Raw genomic sequence first — 19,721 nt, forward strand, 5'->3', positions numbered from 1 at the left:
TAAGAGTGGTCCATCTTTCTCTAGTGCAGATATCCCTTGCAACTGGGGAGCGTGAACTAAGATTACACATGTCAACCCCCTCTCACGTAGAGGAGAGACCCACTGCCTGAGCCAGTCAATCTTGGGCAGACAATCATGAGGAACTGAACTCACTTCATCTTTCCCTCCTCCCCAGCTCTGGGCGGCTATTCCCTCTGTAATGGCACTCTGGTACGTGAGCAGATTCCATCGGCATGCTTGGCTGATACAATCTCCGCCCAGGATGGATGTAGGGAGCATGCTTCTAGGAAAACTTTGTAAGAAAAGAGCCAACTATGGTGTAGGCCTAATAGACGTTCTGTCTATTAGGCTGTGGTTGATTAACCTCATGGTAAATGGGAGCCTTTGTGATTGGCTGTGGAGGTATGAAAAAGCCTCAGTCATACTTCAGTGAATGAAGGAATCATTCATTGGCACCCCTGGCTTCATTAGGTAACTCCTTCATCCATAGTTTGTGGTGGACTATGCTTTAAGGGGAAAGGCCTTACCTCTCTTCTGAGATCAACATATGTCCCCCCCCCAAAAAAAACATATGTCCCCAAGAAATAGATCTCTTGGCCTCTTTGTTTGTTCTTTTCCATTCTGAGTGAAGACAGTGTAGTCTCCAACCTTGAGAGTTTCAAAGGTTGACTATTAAATCACAGGAAGTCAGAACCTAGGCTGGATTTTGTAGCTAGCCCAGCATTGATACTTAGGGCACGTGGCAACCTTCAGGGCCACAGACGAATGGAAGCATTCACTAGGTACTCCTGCTGTATCAGGAAATGAACTTGGTAGAACCAGTATTATGTAGGAAGAATGAGCTAAATTATGAGTCTAATTCCCCCAGCCCCAGACTGGGGTGATTTCAGGGAGATTGTGCTCCTGAGGCCTTGGAAGTAATGTTTATATATTTGTTCTTGCTAAATCTTTGAAGCAAACATCCCTTTGCAAAAGCTACCTGATGGTTAAGAGGTTAAATAGAACTGAGGTATTAGTTCCCAGGACTCCATTTAGAGGGAAGAATACCCAAGCAGCATGAATGGAGAGAAATGATGACTCAGTGTAGCAAATGAGGCTTGGGCTTTGCCTATACAGAATGTTACACAAGGACCTTTCTTAGTAGAAATGTGCTTAGGGGATGCTGAGTCTGTACCCTATGGGCCAAAGACATTTCCCCTACCTCTGCCGAGATGTCTGTTACTGTGGATGGAGCCACCTCACCAATAACCTCAAATGGTGCGTAGGCCCCCTGCAAGGCAGGGAGCTGCTTCCCCTGGAGATAGACCACAAACTGTACACACTGTTGTAGAAAGCAGAGAGAAGTACAATTCAGGGAGATTTTCAGGGAAGATCCCTAGTCCTCCAGAGAGGGAGCCTCCCTAGAGGACTGGGCCAGGTGTGTGGCGGACAAACAACCCTGCAGGGCAGGTGCTATTTGACCAACCAAGGAAACCAAGAGAGGTTAAGTGACTTGCTCAGGGTCTCATTGTGGGATTCTGTGACGAGGCACTGCTTAATGGAAGGCTTTAGGGGCCCTGCTTATGAGCACCCGTGGGGCGTAACAGAAACACATACTTAGATCATATACAAAAACTGGAATTATTCTTTGGCCAAGCAAGCCTTTGGATATAGCCCTGAGCCAAGAGAATGGTGGTCATATGAAAATGGCTATGTTTGCCAGCAGAGGCCCGAATGACCGTGAGACCTGTTACCCCATTATGCCTCTCTGGTACCTATGCTGCCTGAGCTGGGTGGCCCCACCTCCTCATTGATAGAAATCTCCCTCGATTCATCTACAGGTGCCTGGCTGGAAGACAATGGCTCATCTGGACCACTACCAGCAAAGAGGCATGGTGACATAGGCTATCTGATATGGGGTATCTGAACCGCTGTTCTTTTCAGGCCCTAGTTGGTAGTGTCTTCTTAATTATGACTTCAAAAGATGTAAGATTTTGCCTTGCATTTCTAGGGGAAATCCCAGAGTGCTGACTATTGAGCGAGAAGGTTCTTTTCATGTTTCCCATTTACTATGCTTATTGATACAGGCCAATCTGTGCTTAAAAAACAGCATCTCAGTTCTGGCGCGGAAGGCATGGATCTCTTTTGCTGTGAAGTCCTGTTGCTCCTGTTTCTAACAACTTGTCTACCTTTTGATGACCTCTGGGGCTTGCCATCTCCTTCACTGAAGCACCCCCAGGACCTGGGGGCTCTTCCATCTTCCCCATGGCTGAACTTTCTTTTATGGGCTATCTCCCTTTTCTAGAGTGTGCACCCCTCAAGAGGAGGGACTATCTTACTTTTTTCCTACTTCTATCCCCAGTATTTAATGCAACGATTAACATATAGTAAACACAATATATTTTTAAAAATTCATTTCAATTCAATAGACAGTAATTATAAGGCTACTATATTATGAGGCACCATGGTGGTGTAGATATAAGAGCAAAATCAGTCTATGTCCTCAAAGAGAAAGCTTTGCTTTGCTGCTGAATGGACAAAACACGAAGTAGCTATCATTTTCTAATTGTGAAGAGAATGGATTCTCCTTTCTCTCCCTGATGAGGTATACTAGGCTATCCCCACTAAAATAATATATAATAACACATAAAATAATATATGTGTACGTATATATAAATACTGTCGTTGTGGTTCAGTCATGCATGACTCTCTACGACCTCACTGGGGTCATGGCATCATTTCTTGGCAAAGATACTGGAGCAGTTTGCCATTTCCTTCTCCAGCTCATTTTACAGATAAGGAAACTGAGGCAAACAGGGTTAAGTGACTTGCCAAGGTTCACAAAGTGCCCGAGACCAGATTCAAGCTCAGGGCTTCCTGCCTCCCAAGTTCTGAGCTCTATCCACAGCCCCACAACCGCACAACCCAAGTGAAGCTAACAGGCAGCTGAACTCAGATTAACTGCGATGACAAATTTCGGTCCCCAAGAATAGATATTGAAAGAAACAACCCTCGTTCCAATGGAGTAAAATGTCATATACACAATTAGATATGGTTGCTTTTTTCAGTCAGTTTGGCCTAATTGTTTTTTTTGTTACAAGGGGAAGTCTTGACGGTGGGGTGGGAAGTTTTCAGGAAAAGATTATGACCTAAAACTCAAAAGGCATCAGTAAAAAGCTGTTGTAAAAAAAAAAAAAAATCCCAGGCAGCAAGGTGGTGAACTGGATAGAGCACAAGCCCTGAAGTCTGGAGAACCTGAGTTCAAATCTGCCTTCAGATGCGTATTAGCTGTGTGACCCTGGGTCAGTGATTTAACCCCGAATGCCTCAAAAAAAAAAAATCTTTTCTTGTGATTAAGAAGAAAGATTTTTCCTTTCCACATCTGTCTCTTACTGGAGATGTGTGTAAGTTCAGGAAGCAGAGATGAGGGAGGAGGGCAATTTATATTTGACCAATATTGGTTCTAAAGAAACAGAAAAGCTAGACCAAACTGACACTCTAAAAATTAAGTAGGAAAGTGAATTTCTTGACGAGAAGAGTCTGTTTTGATGGTGGTTCATCTGAATCTTAGGGAAGTTTCAAAGGAAGCAATTCTATGCTCTTCTTATGTGAGGTTTTAAATGCAAGCCACCAAGGCTGAGTTTTGATGGTGCCTGAATTCAACAAGGAGAAGCTAGTGTCCCTCTCTGGTCAATATTTTTCAGTCTATTTATTAAATAATCTTGTTTAAGGCTTTGAAAGACAAGAGACAAGACCGAGCCAAGACTCCCAAACCAGCGACGCCGCTAACTAGCTAGTGCTACATTTGAAGATGATGGGAAGAAATCTGAGCAAAAGAAAAAGAGAAGTGATGTAAACACCAGGATGCCGAGGTCTTGCTCTACCCGCTTTTCTTTCTCTCACACCGACTGTAGCCTGATAAATTCAGGTCTGTGGTGCAGTGGAAAGAAAGCAGAACTTGGAGGCACAGGAGCCGAGTTCAAGTGGCTGATTCTGCCACTTAATAGCCTGTGTGACACTGTACAACCTTCTTAAACTATCGAGGTTTCAGTTTCCTCTTCCATAAAAGGAGGAAGGTAAACTAATTAACTTCTTTTTTTTCCCCCAGGGGGTGGGGTGGGGTGGGAAGGGAAGGCAGGGCAATTGGGGTTAAGTGATTTGCCCAAGGTCACATAGCTAGTAAGTGTGTCAAGTGTCTGAGGCCACATTTGAACTCAGGTCCTCCTGACTCCAGGGCCGGTGCTCTACTCACTGCACCACCTAGCTGCCCCCTGTACTAATTAACTTCTAAGGCCTCTTCTAGTTCTTGACAGACGATTTTTTAATACGGTGTAAATGGCCACTAGTTTCCTGTCTAGCTGGAGGTTAGTAAAACGTAAGAAGGCAGGGATGAAGGAAGGAAGGAAGAAAGGAAAGAAGGAAGGAAATGAGCATTTATTAAGCTCCTGCTGCATGCTAGGCACTTTGCTAAGCACTTTACAAATATCATCTCATTTGAGCCTCACAACAATCCTGGGAGGTAGGTGCCATTATCATCCCCATTTTTGTGGTTGTTGTTCAGGTGGGTCTGACTCCTCCTGAGCCTGCAGACCACAGCATGCCAATACTGTGTCTGTGGGGTTTTCTTGACAAGGACACTGGAGTGGTTTGCCATCTTCTTCTCCAGTAGATCAAGGCAAAGAGGGGCTAAGCGACTTGCTCGGGGCCACACAGCTAGCAAGTGTCTGGGCCCAGATTTGAACTCAGGTCTTCTTGATTCCAGGCCCAGAGCTCTATCCACTGAGCCACCTAGCTGCCTCCTTTTAAAGTTGATGAAATTGAGGCAAACTGAGGTTAAGTGACTTGCCCAAGGTCACAAGGCTCGTAAGTATCTAAGCTCACATTTGAACTCAGGTCTTCCTGACTCCAGGTCCAGTGTTCTCACCACTGCATGACCCAGTTGCCTCAAATGTAAGAACCAGAGATGCTCAGAGGCAGCAGGCTGAATCCGAGGCAGGAAATGCATATCTATGCTTCCCGACTAGAGCCTGCTGCCACTGGGCATCTATGTTCTTAAAACTGACACAATTAGGTGGTGCAGTGGTTAGAATCCTAACTGTGGAAGAGGATGGACTCCCCACCCCCACTCCCTTACCTCAGGTTCCATCCAGCACACAGCCAACACTGGGGAATGTGGTATCTGAGGCTCACATTGCAAAGCTAAGATTAAATAAACTACTTGTTCCTTTTTATTTGTTCAAGTCTGGGTAAAGTCAAGGGACTCATGACTCAGTGAACTCAGGAGAGTCTGGGCAGTGAAGCCGGGATACCGCCCTCCCCCCAGCCTCAAACCAGAATTTCTGGTCAAGTCACCTCCCTGACTTTGTCCCGGGGCAGGGGGGAGTGGGGGTGGGGAGATGAAAAAGGAGCTTCCTCCTCAGGATGGCCTCTCTCTCCTTCAGAGGCTCACACAAAAAAAGTGACTAAGTCGAGGTGGGACCCCATCCAAGCTTCTCAGAATATCTGCTCCGGAGGATGTTTGCCACCCCCAATAGTAATTAAGCTAATTATCTCAAAGCCCTGCCAATAAACTGAAGCTTCAAAGGAAGTGAGGAAAAAAAAAAGTGCTTAAGATGACTTCCAAGGAAAGGAGGCTAAGCCTGAGAAAGCAGCCAGTTTCTCCGCATCAATGCCTCCTTTGTCTCAGGACTCCTTCCCCTCTCCTTCCTGACCTGGGACAGGCAGGCCGCTGCCTAGGCCTCAAGGTCATTGTCCAACACCTAACTCACCCAGTAACTAATGAGAACCTGGGTTTTACTTCCAAAATGTACAACGGATGACTCAAATTTAACATACTGATCGACGGTCAGAGCAGTTATGAACAGTGCGTTTTCAGAGGGAGAAAGCCAAGCTATCAATGGCCGTGTGGAAAAAATGCTCCAAACCATTAATACTTATAAGAGAAATGCAAATTAAAGCAACGCTGAGGTTCTGCTTCCACCCATCTGTCTGATTGGGAAGGTGATGGAAAAGGAGAATGACAAGTGTTGGAGGGGCCTTTGTGAAAACAGGCCCTCAGATGCACTTATGAATTGGTCAGTCCGTCAATAAGCATTTATTAAGCTCCTACTACATGCCAGATTGTGATATATGCTTACAAATATCATCTAATTTGATATTATCTCCTTTGGCCCAACCATTCTGGGAAGAAATTTGAAACTATGATCCTCAAATGATCAAATTATGCCTAATCTCTGACCCAGTGATACAACTAAGGAGGCTGGTACCTCGAAGGGATTTTTTAAAAAGAATTAAAGAAATCATGAATATAAAAATACTTATAGCAGCACTTTTTTTTCCCTCTGGTGGCAAAGAACTGGAAACTGAGGCGGTGCTCATTAATTGCCATTAATTAATTAATAATAAATTCTGTTATATGATTGCAATGGAATTTGTTGTTGTCCAGTTGTTTTCCGTCGCGTCTGACTCTTCGTGACCCCATTTGGGGTCTTCTTGGCTAAGACACTGGAGTGGTTGGCTATTTCCTTCTCCAGCTCATTTTACAGATAAGGAAGTGAAGGCAAGCAGAGGTGGGTACCGGGGGTCACGCAGCTAGTAAGTGTCTGAGGTCACGGGGAAGATGAGTCTTCCTGGCTCCAGGCCCAGTCAGTGCTCCATCCACTGTGCCATCCAGTTGACCTATAATGGAATACTATTATGCTGTAAGAAATGAGGAAAACTGGTTTCAGAGAAATCTGGTAAGACTTAGAGAGAAGTGGAAGAAACGCAGAGTGAAGTAAGCAGGAACAGGGAAACAATTTTATGATGACATTGCTGTAACGATGATGATGATGGTGGTGATGATAGCGGCTTGCATTTCTACGGTGCCTACTATGTGCCTGGCACTGTGCTAAGCTCTTTACAAATATAGTCCATTTGATCTTTGCAATGAGCCTGGGAGGTAGGGGATATTATTATCCCCATTTCACACCCGAGGCAAGCAGAGGTCAAGGGATTTGCTCAAGGTCACACAGTGACCTTGTGTCTGAGGCTACATTTGAACTCAGGCCTTCCTAACTCTAGGCCCAATGCTCTGACCATTGTGCCACCTATCTGGATATGAACGTGAGAGTGCTAAGTCCAGGATGACTATTCTAAGGGTGCAGCCTGGTGCCGTGCCCCTTATGGAAATGAGGACGTAAGGAGAGGGATGGGGGAGGGACTGGCAGAAGAGATCACACGTGCATAACCTGGTATGTTTGATTTGAGATGCCTACAGAACAGCCAGTTGGAGACATGCAGCAGGGAGTTGGTGAGGGGGGACCAGAACTCAGTACAAAGACCAGGACTGGATACAGTGATCTGTATAGATGGGAGAAATTATGGGGGCAGCTAGGTGGCACAGTGAGTAGAGCACCAGCCCTGGAGTCAGGAGGACCTGAGTTCAAATCCAGCCTCACGCTTGACACACTTACTAGCTGTGTGACCTTGGGCAAGTCACTTAACCCCAATTGTCCTGCCTTCCCCCCTCAAAAAAAAAAGATGGGAGAAATCAAACCCTAAAAGCAAATGACGTCCCCAAGAGAAAGTATAGAGAGAACAGGGAGGAGGAGAGTTAAGGCAGAGCCTGGGGGGAAAATACACACAAAGGAGGCAAGTCACGGAAGGGTAATAAATCGGCAAAAAAGACACAGAAGGAGCCAGCCAGACAAGTAGGAGGAGAACCTGGAGAGGGTCATGAAAACCCCGGGAGGAGAGACCTGGAAAACCATAAAAACAGAGGATGTTATCAATCATTATTGGTGAAGGAGTCCAACCCAAGGACCAAGGCCTTTCCTATGAGTCAGGGCAGTTATGGAGGGGGTGGAAGGGGAGGCATGAGGTTCAGGGCCTTTCCTAAGGAAGTGTAGGACCCAGAATAAGTCACACTGTGAGGAGAGAGAGAGAGAGAGAGAGAGAGAGAGAGAGCGTGCGCACGCATGAACGTGCACATCTATATAGAGGCTAAAATTAAAATCAAGGGTGCTCTTAAAGGGGAAAAATAAGTCTAAAAGAGTAGCCTGAGGCACATGTGAAGATTTCAGCAAACATTTTTAAAGCACCTACTATGTGTGAGGTACTGCGGGTAGAGAGGTTTCTTCCTGCTAATGTTTAGATAAGTAAGGACATATGAGATAATTTTGGAGGGGTGGCCCCACTAAGCCGAGGGGAGGAGAAAGTGTATTGCAGCCATGAAACTCAGACAGCCTCGGCAAAAGTACAGAGACTAAAGATGGAACATCACATCTGGGAGCAAGAATTATGGACTGATTGTGCTGTCTGCTGGATGCTCAGCTCTTTTGAGCAGGACAACCCACAGTGATCTCCTTGTCCCGCTGGCTGCTCTCTGGACTGCTCCCTGCTGGCAACACAGGAGTCCTCCAGGGCTTAGGTGGGAAAGGAAGTCCCGTTATGAACTATCCCCATTTTAAAGATGGGAAAACTGAGATGGAGAGAAGTAAAGTGACCTACACAGCTAGTATTCCAACTGAGACTTGAACCCAGGCTTCCTGGTTCCAAGACAAGTACACTTTCCACCACACCACAACGGCTCCTTAAAATATAGAGCGCAGTTAGGAGCCAAAATATAAGACTCTAATCTAAGATTTTAGAAAAGTCAATCTCTGTGGCCTGTTGGATATGAATTTTCACCTAGAGTATAAAAAGATGACCGTCTTATTCCATATGGAAGCATGGCCAGCTCTTGGCTCATGTTGTCCCTCCCCTTCCCTAAGGATCGGCTCAGGCGGCCCTCATGTCAGGAAGGCCCCTCTGTCTCGCCCCTAGTCCCCTACCTGAAAGTACCCTTTCCCTCCCCAGACTCTTGCAGCACACAACATACATCTTTTGGGCAGTTATATTCTATTTTATATTTGTTGTTATTTACACCCACGTCTTATCAGTCTGTGATTTCACTGGTACAGGAAAGCCCCTGGTCAGGAAATTCAGTCTACTAACGCAGATTGGCACTTTCTCTGCAATTGTTCAAGCAAGGGTTCAAAAGTTAACTGCGAGGGGCAGCTACGTGGCGCAGTGGAGAGAACACTGGCCCTAGAGTCAAGAGGACCCGAGTTCAAGTGTGACCTCAGACACTTACTAGCTGACCCTGGGCAAGTCACTTAACCCTGATTGCCTCAAAAAAAAAAAGTTAACTGTGATATGTAAAAAGTTCACACAGGTTACATGACAAGTCTGTTTGAGTCAGATCCTGCACCCAGTCTCCCTATCTTCTAGACCAGCTCTAGATCTGCAATGCTGTAAAACCATCGTGTCAGCCTCAAATGGAAATGCAACCCTAGAGGCCACACATTGACTTAGAAAACCACAAGTTGACATTATCTATATTGCACTGTATTTTTGTTTCTTTTGCTAAAATTTCCAAGGTACATCTTAATCTAGTGTGGGCTTGCAGCTCTGCACAGGGTGTCAACATTTTGTCATTCATCCTCCAGACTGAAGGCGTAAATCCAAATTTGGTCTAACTGTATAGGCTGACAAGCAGCCCTATACAGCTGTTCTTTCTCTTGCATACTAAATAAAGCACCATAAAAAAAAGAGAATGCTACAGAACTCTGCACACCGTAGACACTTACTAAATGTTCACTGGATTGGAGGTCATTTCTCAGGTGAGTCCCTTCTTCTCCAGGCACATTTAGAGATTTAACTCCTGCAAGTCAACTTTCTGCTGCATCCTCTGGCCTCCTGTCTTCACCATGGTTCCTCTATCTTGGTGTGCTTTCCAGTATGCTTTCTGATTTTACAAGTATATCCACCATAGAAAGCCTCCGAGACCGAGAAATGGGCATTGGAGTTGCAAGAGACTAATATAGACATTAATTTTTTAAACCTATTAACAAAGACACAGTGTGGCACGGTGGAGAGAGCTGGCCCTGAAGCGAGGAGGACCTGGGTGTGTGAGCTGGCCCTGACACATACCAGCTCTGTGACCTCAGACAAGTCACCGAACCCCTCGGTGCCCTCAGGACACTCTGACTCTAAGGTGCAGACCTACAGGGAGAAGGGGTTCTTTCAAAAGGAGTTCCTTATGCCAATGCATAACAGGTCCAGAACCAAAACTTCCCAATAAAACATGTTTAATATGGAATTTCCTTGGTTTATGTATAGACTTTGGGGTCTGCATGGAGAGCTTTGACCTTGCGTTACCTGGTTCTGGGCCTGCCCGTGCCACTTATTGGCCACCTCCAAGCTGTGATGCCTACGTTCGGGCCTCCTCTTCCCACCTTTGGGATCACTTGCCCTCCATCCACCCCATTCCAATGCCTGCTACCCTGTGTGTGTTATCATCCCTCATGAGAATGTAAACAAGGGCTGCCATGTTTGCTTTATTTGTACCCCCACTGCCCGCACAGTGACTACTAAGTACATGGTCAGCCATGAATAAGTGTTTTTCATTCATTCATTCATTCATTCATTCATTCATGGAAGACCTGCTCTGGACGTGGAGACAGAAGGTTAGGATTTTGGTTCTGCTCCTCATCACCGCTGCAACCTCGGGCAAACGGCTCAGCGACTCTGGATCTCAGCTTCCTCACTGTAAAAATGACTGGCCACACCAGAGGGCACAAAGTCCCTTCCAGTTCTAAAGCTGTGATGTCAACTGAGGAGATGGGGGTAGAGAGCTTTGTGCAGAAAGTCTGATGTGCTGAACACATCTGCAGAAGGCTGGCTCGAGGAAGTCTCCCACCCGCCCGCCCAGCCAACTCTTATTTTGGAGCGAGGCTCTGAACCATTAGGAGGCTCGATCCTGGCCACCCTGCCTGGGATGCGAGAAGAGTCTTGCCTGGGACCCACCCAAGATGGGTCATTTCCAGTCGAGCATGGTGGAGGGAATTTCCTCTAAACCAATGAAATCACAGGGCTGGCTCCAAAAAACTAGCGCAGCAGCAAGATCGCCGGATGCCCAAATTCAAATGCTAGCTTCAGCACTTTTAAAAACTCTAAAACTAGTGAGGTGGGGCCATGAAGAGAGCACCAGACTTGGAGCCGGCAAGACCCGAGTGCGAATTCTACCTCAGACCCTTGGTAGTGGTGTGACTCTGGGCGAGTCACTCAGCTCAGTGTCCTCAGGGTTATTGTGAGGATCAGAATGAAATTTCATATATATATATATAAATACACACACACATTATATATATATACACACATACATACATACATACAAATATATACATAAAATTTCATATATGTATAGTGCTTTGTAAACCTTGAAGCACCTGTTATCATAACCCTTTACCAGCTTTGCCCTCGGGTAAGTTACTCAAGCTTTGTGGTCCTCGGTTTCCTCCTATGTAAGGGGGTACAATATTCACACAGGGCTACTACGTGCCGAGGCTTTTACAGTGATTATCTCGTCTGATCCTCACAACAACACCGGCAGTCTGACACCCCTATCCAAGACCATACTGTCACTGTAGTTCAGTCACGTCCGACTCTCTGTGACACTACTTGGGGTTTTCTTGGCAAAAACATTGGAAGGGTTTGCCATTTCCTTCTCCGGCTCATTTGACAGATGAGGAAACTGAGGCAAACAGGGTTAAGTGACTCGCCCAGGGTCACACAGCTAGGATGTGTCTGGGGTGGGATTTGAACTCAGGGCTTCCTGACTCTAGGTCCCAGAGCTCCATCTCACAAAAGCGTACTTTCTATTAAAGTGCTATAGAAACACGGGCTAACAAAGCTCACACAGCAGGCCGGCAGCATGCTGAAGCTGTCCCTTTCTCCTAGCAATGTGGGGGGCTGCCAGTATGTCTCCCTAAAGATGCTGGCTTTTTCCTCCTTTTCTCATCGCTGTTTCTTTTAAAGCACAAACCATCTCTCTCTCTCCTCTTCATTTCCTGAGCTAGCATTCGTGACGTAAATTATTTACAATGAGAAAAGGTGAGACGACGCTTGAGCTTTCTGTAGGACTGGAGATAAATTTAGGCCTGTAAGTGAGGCCTGACAACTCTCAATGGCAGCAGTCAGCGCGGGAGTAGCTGAACTTGTACGTCTTTTTTCCTGGGATCGTTCCTCGCCTAATTTTCAGTGGGGGAGGCAGCCGCAACCGTTCTCAGAAAAATGAAGCTTGCAAAGCGGCTAGAGGGGCAGCTTTCTGGAAAATCTCACACCATTTCGCTCGTGTTAATGACTGCCTCTTCAAGTTAGACGCAAGCATGGGTTCACGCTGAGCGCGCATGCTGGCTGGGTCATCTACCCAGCTGGTTGGCCAAGGGCAAATCATTCAACTTCCCTGTTAAATGAGGCGGATTTGTATGAGCATAACTGTGATGAGACGGTAAGGTCTGGGGCAGCTGGGTGGTGTGGCAGATAGAGCCAGAAAGACTCATCTTCCTGGGTTCAAATGCAGCCTCGGACAATTACTAGCTGTGTGGCCCTGGGCAAGTCACCTAACCCTGTTTGCCTCGGTTTCCTCATCTGTCAAATGAACCGGAGAAGGAAATGGCAGACCACTCCAACATCTTTGCCAAGAAAACCCCAAATGGGGCCACAAAGAGTCGGACGTGACTGAACAACAATGATGGTCTTAGATAGGGGTGTCAAACTCAAATAAAAATGGAGGCCACCAAACCATAGGCAAGGATACCTGATGACAGCATACTGACTTAGAAGATCGCACGTTAATATTATGTCTACTCTCTTGCGTTTTTATTTATTTCGTTAAATATTTTCCTGGCACATTTTAATCAGAGGATGCTTTGGAGTGTTGCCCGGCATGCTTGCGGACAGAGGGCTGGCACGGGAGTTGGGAAGACTTTGGTTCAAATACTGCCTCTAACATGCATTAGCTGCGTGGCCACTGGCGAGAGTCACAGGCTCAGGGCTGGCACTGTAAAGTCATCAAGACCAATCTCATTTAACAGAGGGAAACTGAGGACCAGACATATAAAGTGACTTGTTTGGGCTCCCACGGGCAGCGAGGAGAAAAGGTCAAATTTGAACCCAGATTCTGTAACTCTATATCCTGAACCCTTTCCACTGCTCCACCCTATCTCTATTTACCTCTCTTGACCTATTTCCTTATCTAAAAACCTGGCATAAATAATACCTGTCACAGGGCTGTTGTGAGACTCAAATGAGATAATCCCTATAAAGTACTTATTGTCATTTTCGGTATCGTTGTTATTATTAATGCTGAAGTCACAAGCTTGCTTTTTGCTCCCTGGTTTGATTTCTTGGCTTGGTTGAGTCTGGGGCTATGACCACCAGGAGGATGTTGGACGGGGTTTCCTTTGACCAGGTGACCCGGGAGCACCTGCCCTGGACACAGAAGCCCTAATCCTGTTTCTGTTCTACACTCCCAAGGTGAAAGGCACACAGAGCTGACCACCTGAGGAGTGAAATTAAAGGCCTGAGTGAGGCAAAGCTTCTTTATGCTCCGACTGGTCACTAATTAGCTGGTGAAAACCTAAGGACAGGACCATTAACACGGTCATAAACCCTCTCATTTTGCTCAGCCATGCCTCTTCTGACTTCCCTCGTCAACTGGACTTTGGACTTTTTTTTCTTAAAAATGTTGAGAGGATCATTAACTGCCCCATCCCAGAAGCTCATTAATGGCTCCATTATAGGGGCTTCCTCTCGGCTACTCTGGAGACTCCCTTTCCAATGATACCATTTTTACCGGCACCTTGCTAGGAGTGGGGCAAGGCTCATTCCAAAGGTGACTCCTGACCTTTGTCACTGCCAGGCCTGGCTGACACTGGGGACGGTGAAGAAGAAGACATGGGGCCTGGTTCCTGCTTACCTGCTATTCTCCCAATAGGCATGGCGTGCTCCTCCGGTGGGGAGACGGAGACCATGATGTGGTTCATATAGGCCAAGTCTTCCCGGTGTGACAGGTTGATGGGCTTCCCTTCCCTATGAAGTCCGTCCTCTGACAGCCTGGACTGTTTGAAATCCACTGAGTGCCGGGGGTTCAGTATCAAAGGGTGCATGATGGGGCTGGGCATCAGCTGAATGACCCGAGTGTTCTCCTGACGAGGGCTAGATGGCTTTGGGTGGGCTTCAGAGGAGGGTGGGCAGTGATTGTTCTCCATGGGAGACACTGACAGAGGGTAGGACTCCTGGTGGTTGTTCTCCTGGTGAAGCCTCGGGCCTGGGATCCGCTCCGATGGGGAAAGGCGACGGATCATGTTGTCCAGCGGGGACCGGATGGGCCGCTGGTCAGGGTCTGGGGAAGGCCGGTGGTTGGTTGTGATAGGTGACCTGGAACGATGCAAGAGTTCAATGGTAGGAGGATTGTGGTGCATATTTTCCACCGATGGCCTTGAAGATCTCTGGACACAATTATCTGGGGAAAAAGAAAAAAAATAAACAAATAAATAAAAAACAAAAATGTTATGGACTATGAGTAAAGAGGCTGAAATAAAGCAGTCACTAGAGTTTACATTTGTATAATGTGGCACCTTTCTTCCTAGGAGGTCAGGGTACTCATTCTCAGAGGTTTTTAATTATATAAAGTATTTATTTACATATTACACATACTTACAATTCTTTCCTCACCACCAAGCAAACCAAGAATTTCCACAAACATTTAATCACATATTAGTTGCCTATAAGCACAATAAACTCAAATATCTATGCTCAGCCCTTCTCTTATTTCACCCTCCTCTTTTCAATAGCTGGTTTAAAGAAATACAGACTCTTAAGAGTGAGAAATGGCCTTAGAGTTTCCATTCCAGACCTGCCAGCTCCTTCAGGAAGACTTCCTGAATTGCCTAAGTCACTAATGGCTCCTTCCTGCCAAGTCTTCACATAAAACTTACATATTACCCTGTAAGATGGTTATCCATATGTGTGTCCCATCTCCTTCCTGGATTGAGAGCCCTGCCTTATCTAAATCTGGTTTACCTAAACCCAGCATCTGGGTGCTTAGGAAATATTAGCTGAATTAAATTTTTACAATACCTTGGTAAGGTAGCTAAAATTCCTCTTTTTACAGATGTGACAAACAAAGACCAGGGCAATGACTGACAGATCTTAGGCCATAATATAAAACAAAGGTGGGACTGAGAAAGTCGTTTTACCTCCAAAATCAGTGACTTTATGTAGCCAGAACAGTGTGTCAATATGTCAGACCTCTGTGACCTCACTGATGTGGTAGTTTCCTCTACAAATCCATCTAAAAATTACTTAAGTCTTCCTTCATGCTCAGAGAGGTTTAAGTTAGTAGCCAGTGGTTACAAAGGTAGGAAGATTTCATTACTGGAGCTGAACTCCTATCTTTCTCACTCTGAATTCAGCATTTTAAAAGTTCAAATTAGGTTCTGGGCTATGTGAAACTTACTGTAATCTTAACTCCAGTTCTTTTACTTGATTAAATATCTAGCTGGCTTTCAGTCTCGAGGTACTGATGTCAAAGTGGGGAGTAGGGCCAAGAGTTCCCTTCTCTCAAACCCATGACATCATTCCTGACCATTTCCTCCTTGATCCCAGTCTCTGATGAAGAGGTAGGTAGCCCTTCTCCTCAGCAAAGCCAGCCCCTCTCCTCCCTTTCTCAGCCATATTCCTTAAGAAAGCTGTCTGTAATCAGCACTTCCGCTTCCTCTAATCTCCCTCTCTGTAGTCTGGCTTTGGACCTCTTAACTGGGAGAGGCAAGTTAGAGGCTTTTTGAGGATACAGGTTAAAAAGGAACCTTATCTGGGCCAAGCTTGGTCATTATAAGTCAACAAGCAGGTAAGTGTTTACTAAGTCTGAAGCACTGTGTTAAGTGTCAGGGAGACACAGAAGCCCCAAGCTTCAAGGGACTCACACTGTAGTCTAACTACGGGATGTTCGGTTTCATTTTGTAAACAGAAGCAGCATTTAAATTTGGAACGGTGTCACTAAAATGACCCTAATACACATGCGTACCCTTTGGCCTAGAGATAACAGTACTAAGCCTAAAGAGATGAAGAGGAAAAAGATTCGTATGGACAAAAATATTTGTAGCAGCTCTTTTTGTTACAGAAAAGAACTAGAAAGTAAGGTGGGGGGGGCAGTGTCTATCAATTGAAGAATGGCTGAACAAATTATGGCATATGAATGTAATGGAGGAATACTACACTTTAAGAAAGGGTGAATTGTGCACAGTAACAGCAATATTGTGAGGATGATCAACCCTGATCAAGACAACGATCCAAGACGATCTAAAGGACCCATGATGAAAAGTGCTATCTACCTCCACAAAGAGAAAACCAATGGAGTCTGAATGCTGACTGAAGCATATTTGTAAAAATTTCTTTCTTTTTCGTGTGTGTGTGTGTGTGTGTGTGTGTGTGTGTGTGTGTTTTCTTTTGCAACACGGCTAATATGTAAATATATTCTGGATGACTTCATATGTTTAAGTGATATCATATTTCTTGCCTTCTGAGGAAGGGAGGGCAAGAGGAAAAGAACAGATTTGGAACTCAAATTTTTTTTTTAAAAAAATGAATGTTGAAATTTTTTACATGTATTGGGAACTATTTAAGGAAATAAATAAGAATCTATTAAAACAAAAGAAATGATGAAAAGGATTGTTTCAGGGAATCCTCGAGAAGTGTGTGAACTGAGGCAGTATGAAATGAGAACCAGGATAACAATTTTTACGGTATGGCAACAATATAATGAAGACAAACCATTTTGGAAGACTGAAGAACTCTGATCAATGTAATAGCCAACCATGATTTCAGAGAAACGATGATACAGCCGGCTACTCACTTCCTGACCAAGAGGTGATGGGCTCATTTTCAAACATGGCTAATGTGGGAATTGTTTTGTCTACATTTACATACATATAAATATATAGTTTATATCGTGTATAATATATACATATATGTATGCGTGTATGTGTGTGTATATATACACACATATTCTATAAGGGTTGAGTTTTTCTCCCTTTTCCCTTCCCCCAAACTCTAAAGCATCTAAAGAAATCAACTTTGTTCACACATAACACTTATTAGGGCAACCTAAAGAGCATTTGGGAACCTGGTGGGGCTCAGGAAGCAGAAGATTTAAAACCCCCCCCCAAATATAACCTTTATTCCCTAGATTGAATGGGAAGAAACTGCAGCATGAAATTCTTAAGAGCCTTTTATAGTAATAGTCAGCAGAACGTAGGAATTTTGAGCTGTGAATAGAGGTCATTTATCAAGTGTAATAGTGGGCAAAAGGCACATTGTTCACGACTGTTAAACCTTAAACTCTTTGAGGTCAAAAAGGCATTATTTTGTGATTTTACAGAGATGCTTATACTAATGTCTCCACTTTAATCCAAACACACACACACACACACACACACACACACACACACAGACTACGTATAGGTGTTTCATTACAGTGTTTATGCAGGTTTTACATCGCTAAAAACATAGCTTGTAAGAGTAACAGAAACAGCCTAATTAGCAATTCTGGCTTCTATGCCAAGTATCCCAAAATGGGCCTGGGATAGGAAAAGCACTCTCAAATCAATTTTTAAACAGAAAATTCAGCTGTGGGGAGGTTGGTTGGGAGCGAGGGGAGATGAAGACCTTAAACCACATGAAACACAAGTTATTATGGAGGAAGAGACCCTAGGACACTGGTCTGTGTATGTGTGACTATGGGGGCAGGGATGGGCTTAACAAAACCAGCTGCCATTGGGAATTCTATTATGGAGGGGAAAAACAGGGTGAGGCCAGGGAGCTTCATATTTTAATTAATTATTTTTGCTAATCAGATGTTAAGCTCAGTAGTTCTGACTTGTTGAAGGGGTATAAGTGTAGTAAACACCCTCTAATTTTGGTACCCGGGGGCACAGTCCATCCTGATTACAGATCTTAACAAAAATAATACATAAACTTCCAGGTAATGAGTGCTGAATTTTCTTTTCACAGCCCATATGGATTTATGTTGCAACAATCTGCTAGCAGCTGCTGTAGAGGTGTAAGACCCACCAACAACCAGCACACAGAAAGCTGCCAAAACAGGTTCTTTTGATCTGCTTTACTAAGGAAAGCAACGTTAAGGGGTTAACAATCTTACTTTAATCCAGCATACAAATATCATTTGCTCAGCTCAGGGGGAAAAGCCAGCACCCTGAGCTTCAGAGCAAATACAAACAAATTACAAACATCAACAGACAGACCTTGTCCGATTCAAATCTCAATGCATAGTTACCACAGTTTAACAAAGTCCCAACATTTGGGTTTAGAAGGTGAAGGGCTCTTAACTACAGCTGCCCAGAGTCTCCACATCAGCGCACCGCCAAAGCCAGTGCCCTAAGCAAATAGCTCTGTTCTCTCTTTTTATGCACTCTTTAGCCATCATCAAACGTCATTTGAGTGACCAGAACTTAAGCTCTTACTATTGGCTCTGGTCTTAGCAACTCCCCTTAGGACCCTGAGGGTTTCACGTCCACATAGGCTTAGCACCTAATAGATATGGGTTTGGGCCTGGGGTTTAGCATCTAATAAGACTCAATCAAAGATATCCAACTTAATTGATATTATAGTTTATCACTCCATAAACTTGCATTTGCTGGCCAGAGTGAAAAGTCAAGCTTATCTATAATAAGCATTTCTTTGTGTGTGTGTGTGTGTGTGTGTGTTGTGCAAGATAATAATACTAGCTTACATTTATGTACATTTAAAGTTTACATCCATCAGCTGGTTTGGTCTTCCATATTACTTTATGGTTATGAACCATAGGATACGTAACTGTCCTTTCCAAAGAATTAAAATTTAGCATTGTTCAGGGGGCACACGGTGCATGTGAGAAGGCTGCATCACACACCAAAGAATGATGAACAAACAATACGATACCACCAAAGGATTACATAATTGAAGAAGATGGGCTGGTCTTGTGGGGAGGCCTGGAGATTAGCACCCAAACAGACAATCTGAGTACTCTACTGGTTTATACTTAGGGTATGAGGGAGAAATAAGGAAGGTCCCAAATGTGGGAGGCAGATCCTCTGTGGTGGTCGTTGTGTAGGATGTGCAGGTATGGATGGATTGTGATCAGCATTACTGGTGGAAGCATCCACCTCAATGAAAGAGCAAATCCTGTTGAGTATTTGAGTAACTCTAGGAGGCAGAGAGTATAAATATTATTACACTCATTTTATAGCCCAAGATACTGAGTGAGTTGCCTGTGGCAGTTTAGGGGCAGAGCCAGAACCCAATCCTAAGCCTTTTTTTCCATTACCTTCTTTCCTCTTTCCATTACTCAATGGTGACTCTTCCAAAAAGCCTAAGATGCTGAGACAGGATCTGAATAAAAAAATACATTGTATACAACTGTGTAATGTAGTTGTCCTAAAGCTTAATAAATTTCCTTTCAAATTCCACTTACAGATGGTTTCTATCACGCTGAGTTATTAAGGCTTACACATACACAAAGATTTTCTGAGAAGCGTGTATCCTATTTCCTGAACCCGTTTCCCTCCTTACAAATTTCAGAAAGGAAGCAGCCCCTCGGTCAGCACCCTGGTTACCTGCAGGCATTCTTTGATGTGCTGGGCTTCAAAGCTGATTGTGTGTGGGTGTATCCAGGGCAAGCCAGAGGAAGTCTGGGAAGGCTCGGAGAGGAAGGCAAACTTTGGTGCCATGCTGAAAGAGGAAGTGATGCGATCTCCTGTGGAGATTCCACTCCGGTCCTGCCCAGCTTTGGGAACAAGGAAAGAGGGAGGCAGGGCCCTGGATAATCCACTTCGGAGTTTTCTTACAGCTAAGGTTCTGTCTGGCCAGGAACACAACTT

At 44.8% G+C, this 19,721-nt stretch overlaps 1 protein-coding gene across 1 annotated transcript in view; it reads right to left on the reverse strand.

Annotated features, from left to right (window-relative positions):
- Nucleotides 1–19,721, reverse strand: part of ETV6 (ETS variant transcription factor 6) — a 342,518-nt gene that overhangs the window by 25,069 nt on the left and 297,728 nt on the right. Inside the window, exon 5 of the mRNA XM_036759590.1 lies at nt 13,763–14,308. Coding sequence (XP_036615485.1) covers nt 13,763–14,308 — 546 coding nt within the window. The remainder of the gene's footprint in view (nt 1–13,762; nt 14,309–19,721) is intronic.

This window comes from Trichosurus vulpecula, chromosome 5 (genome assembly GCF_011100635.1).
Source record: "Trichosurus vulpecula isolate mTriVul1 chromosome 5, mTriVul1.pri, whole genome shotgun sequence".
Classification (NCBI taxonomy): Eukaryota; Metazoa; Chordata; class Mammalia; order Diprotodontia; family Phalangeridae; genus Trichosurus; species Trichosurus vulpecula.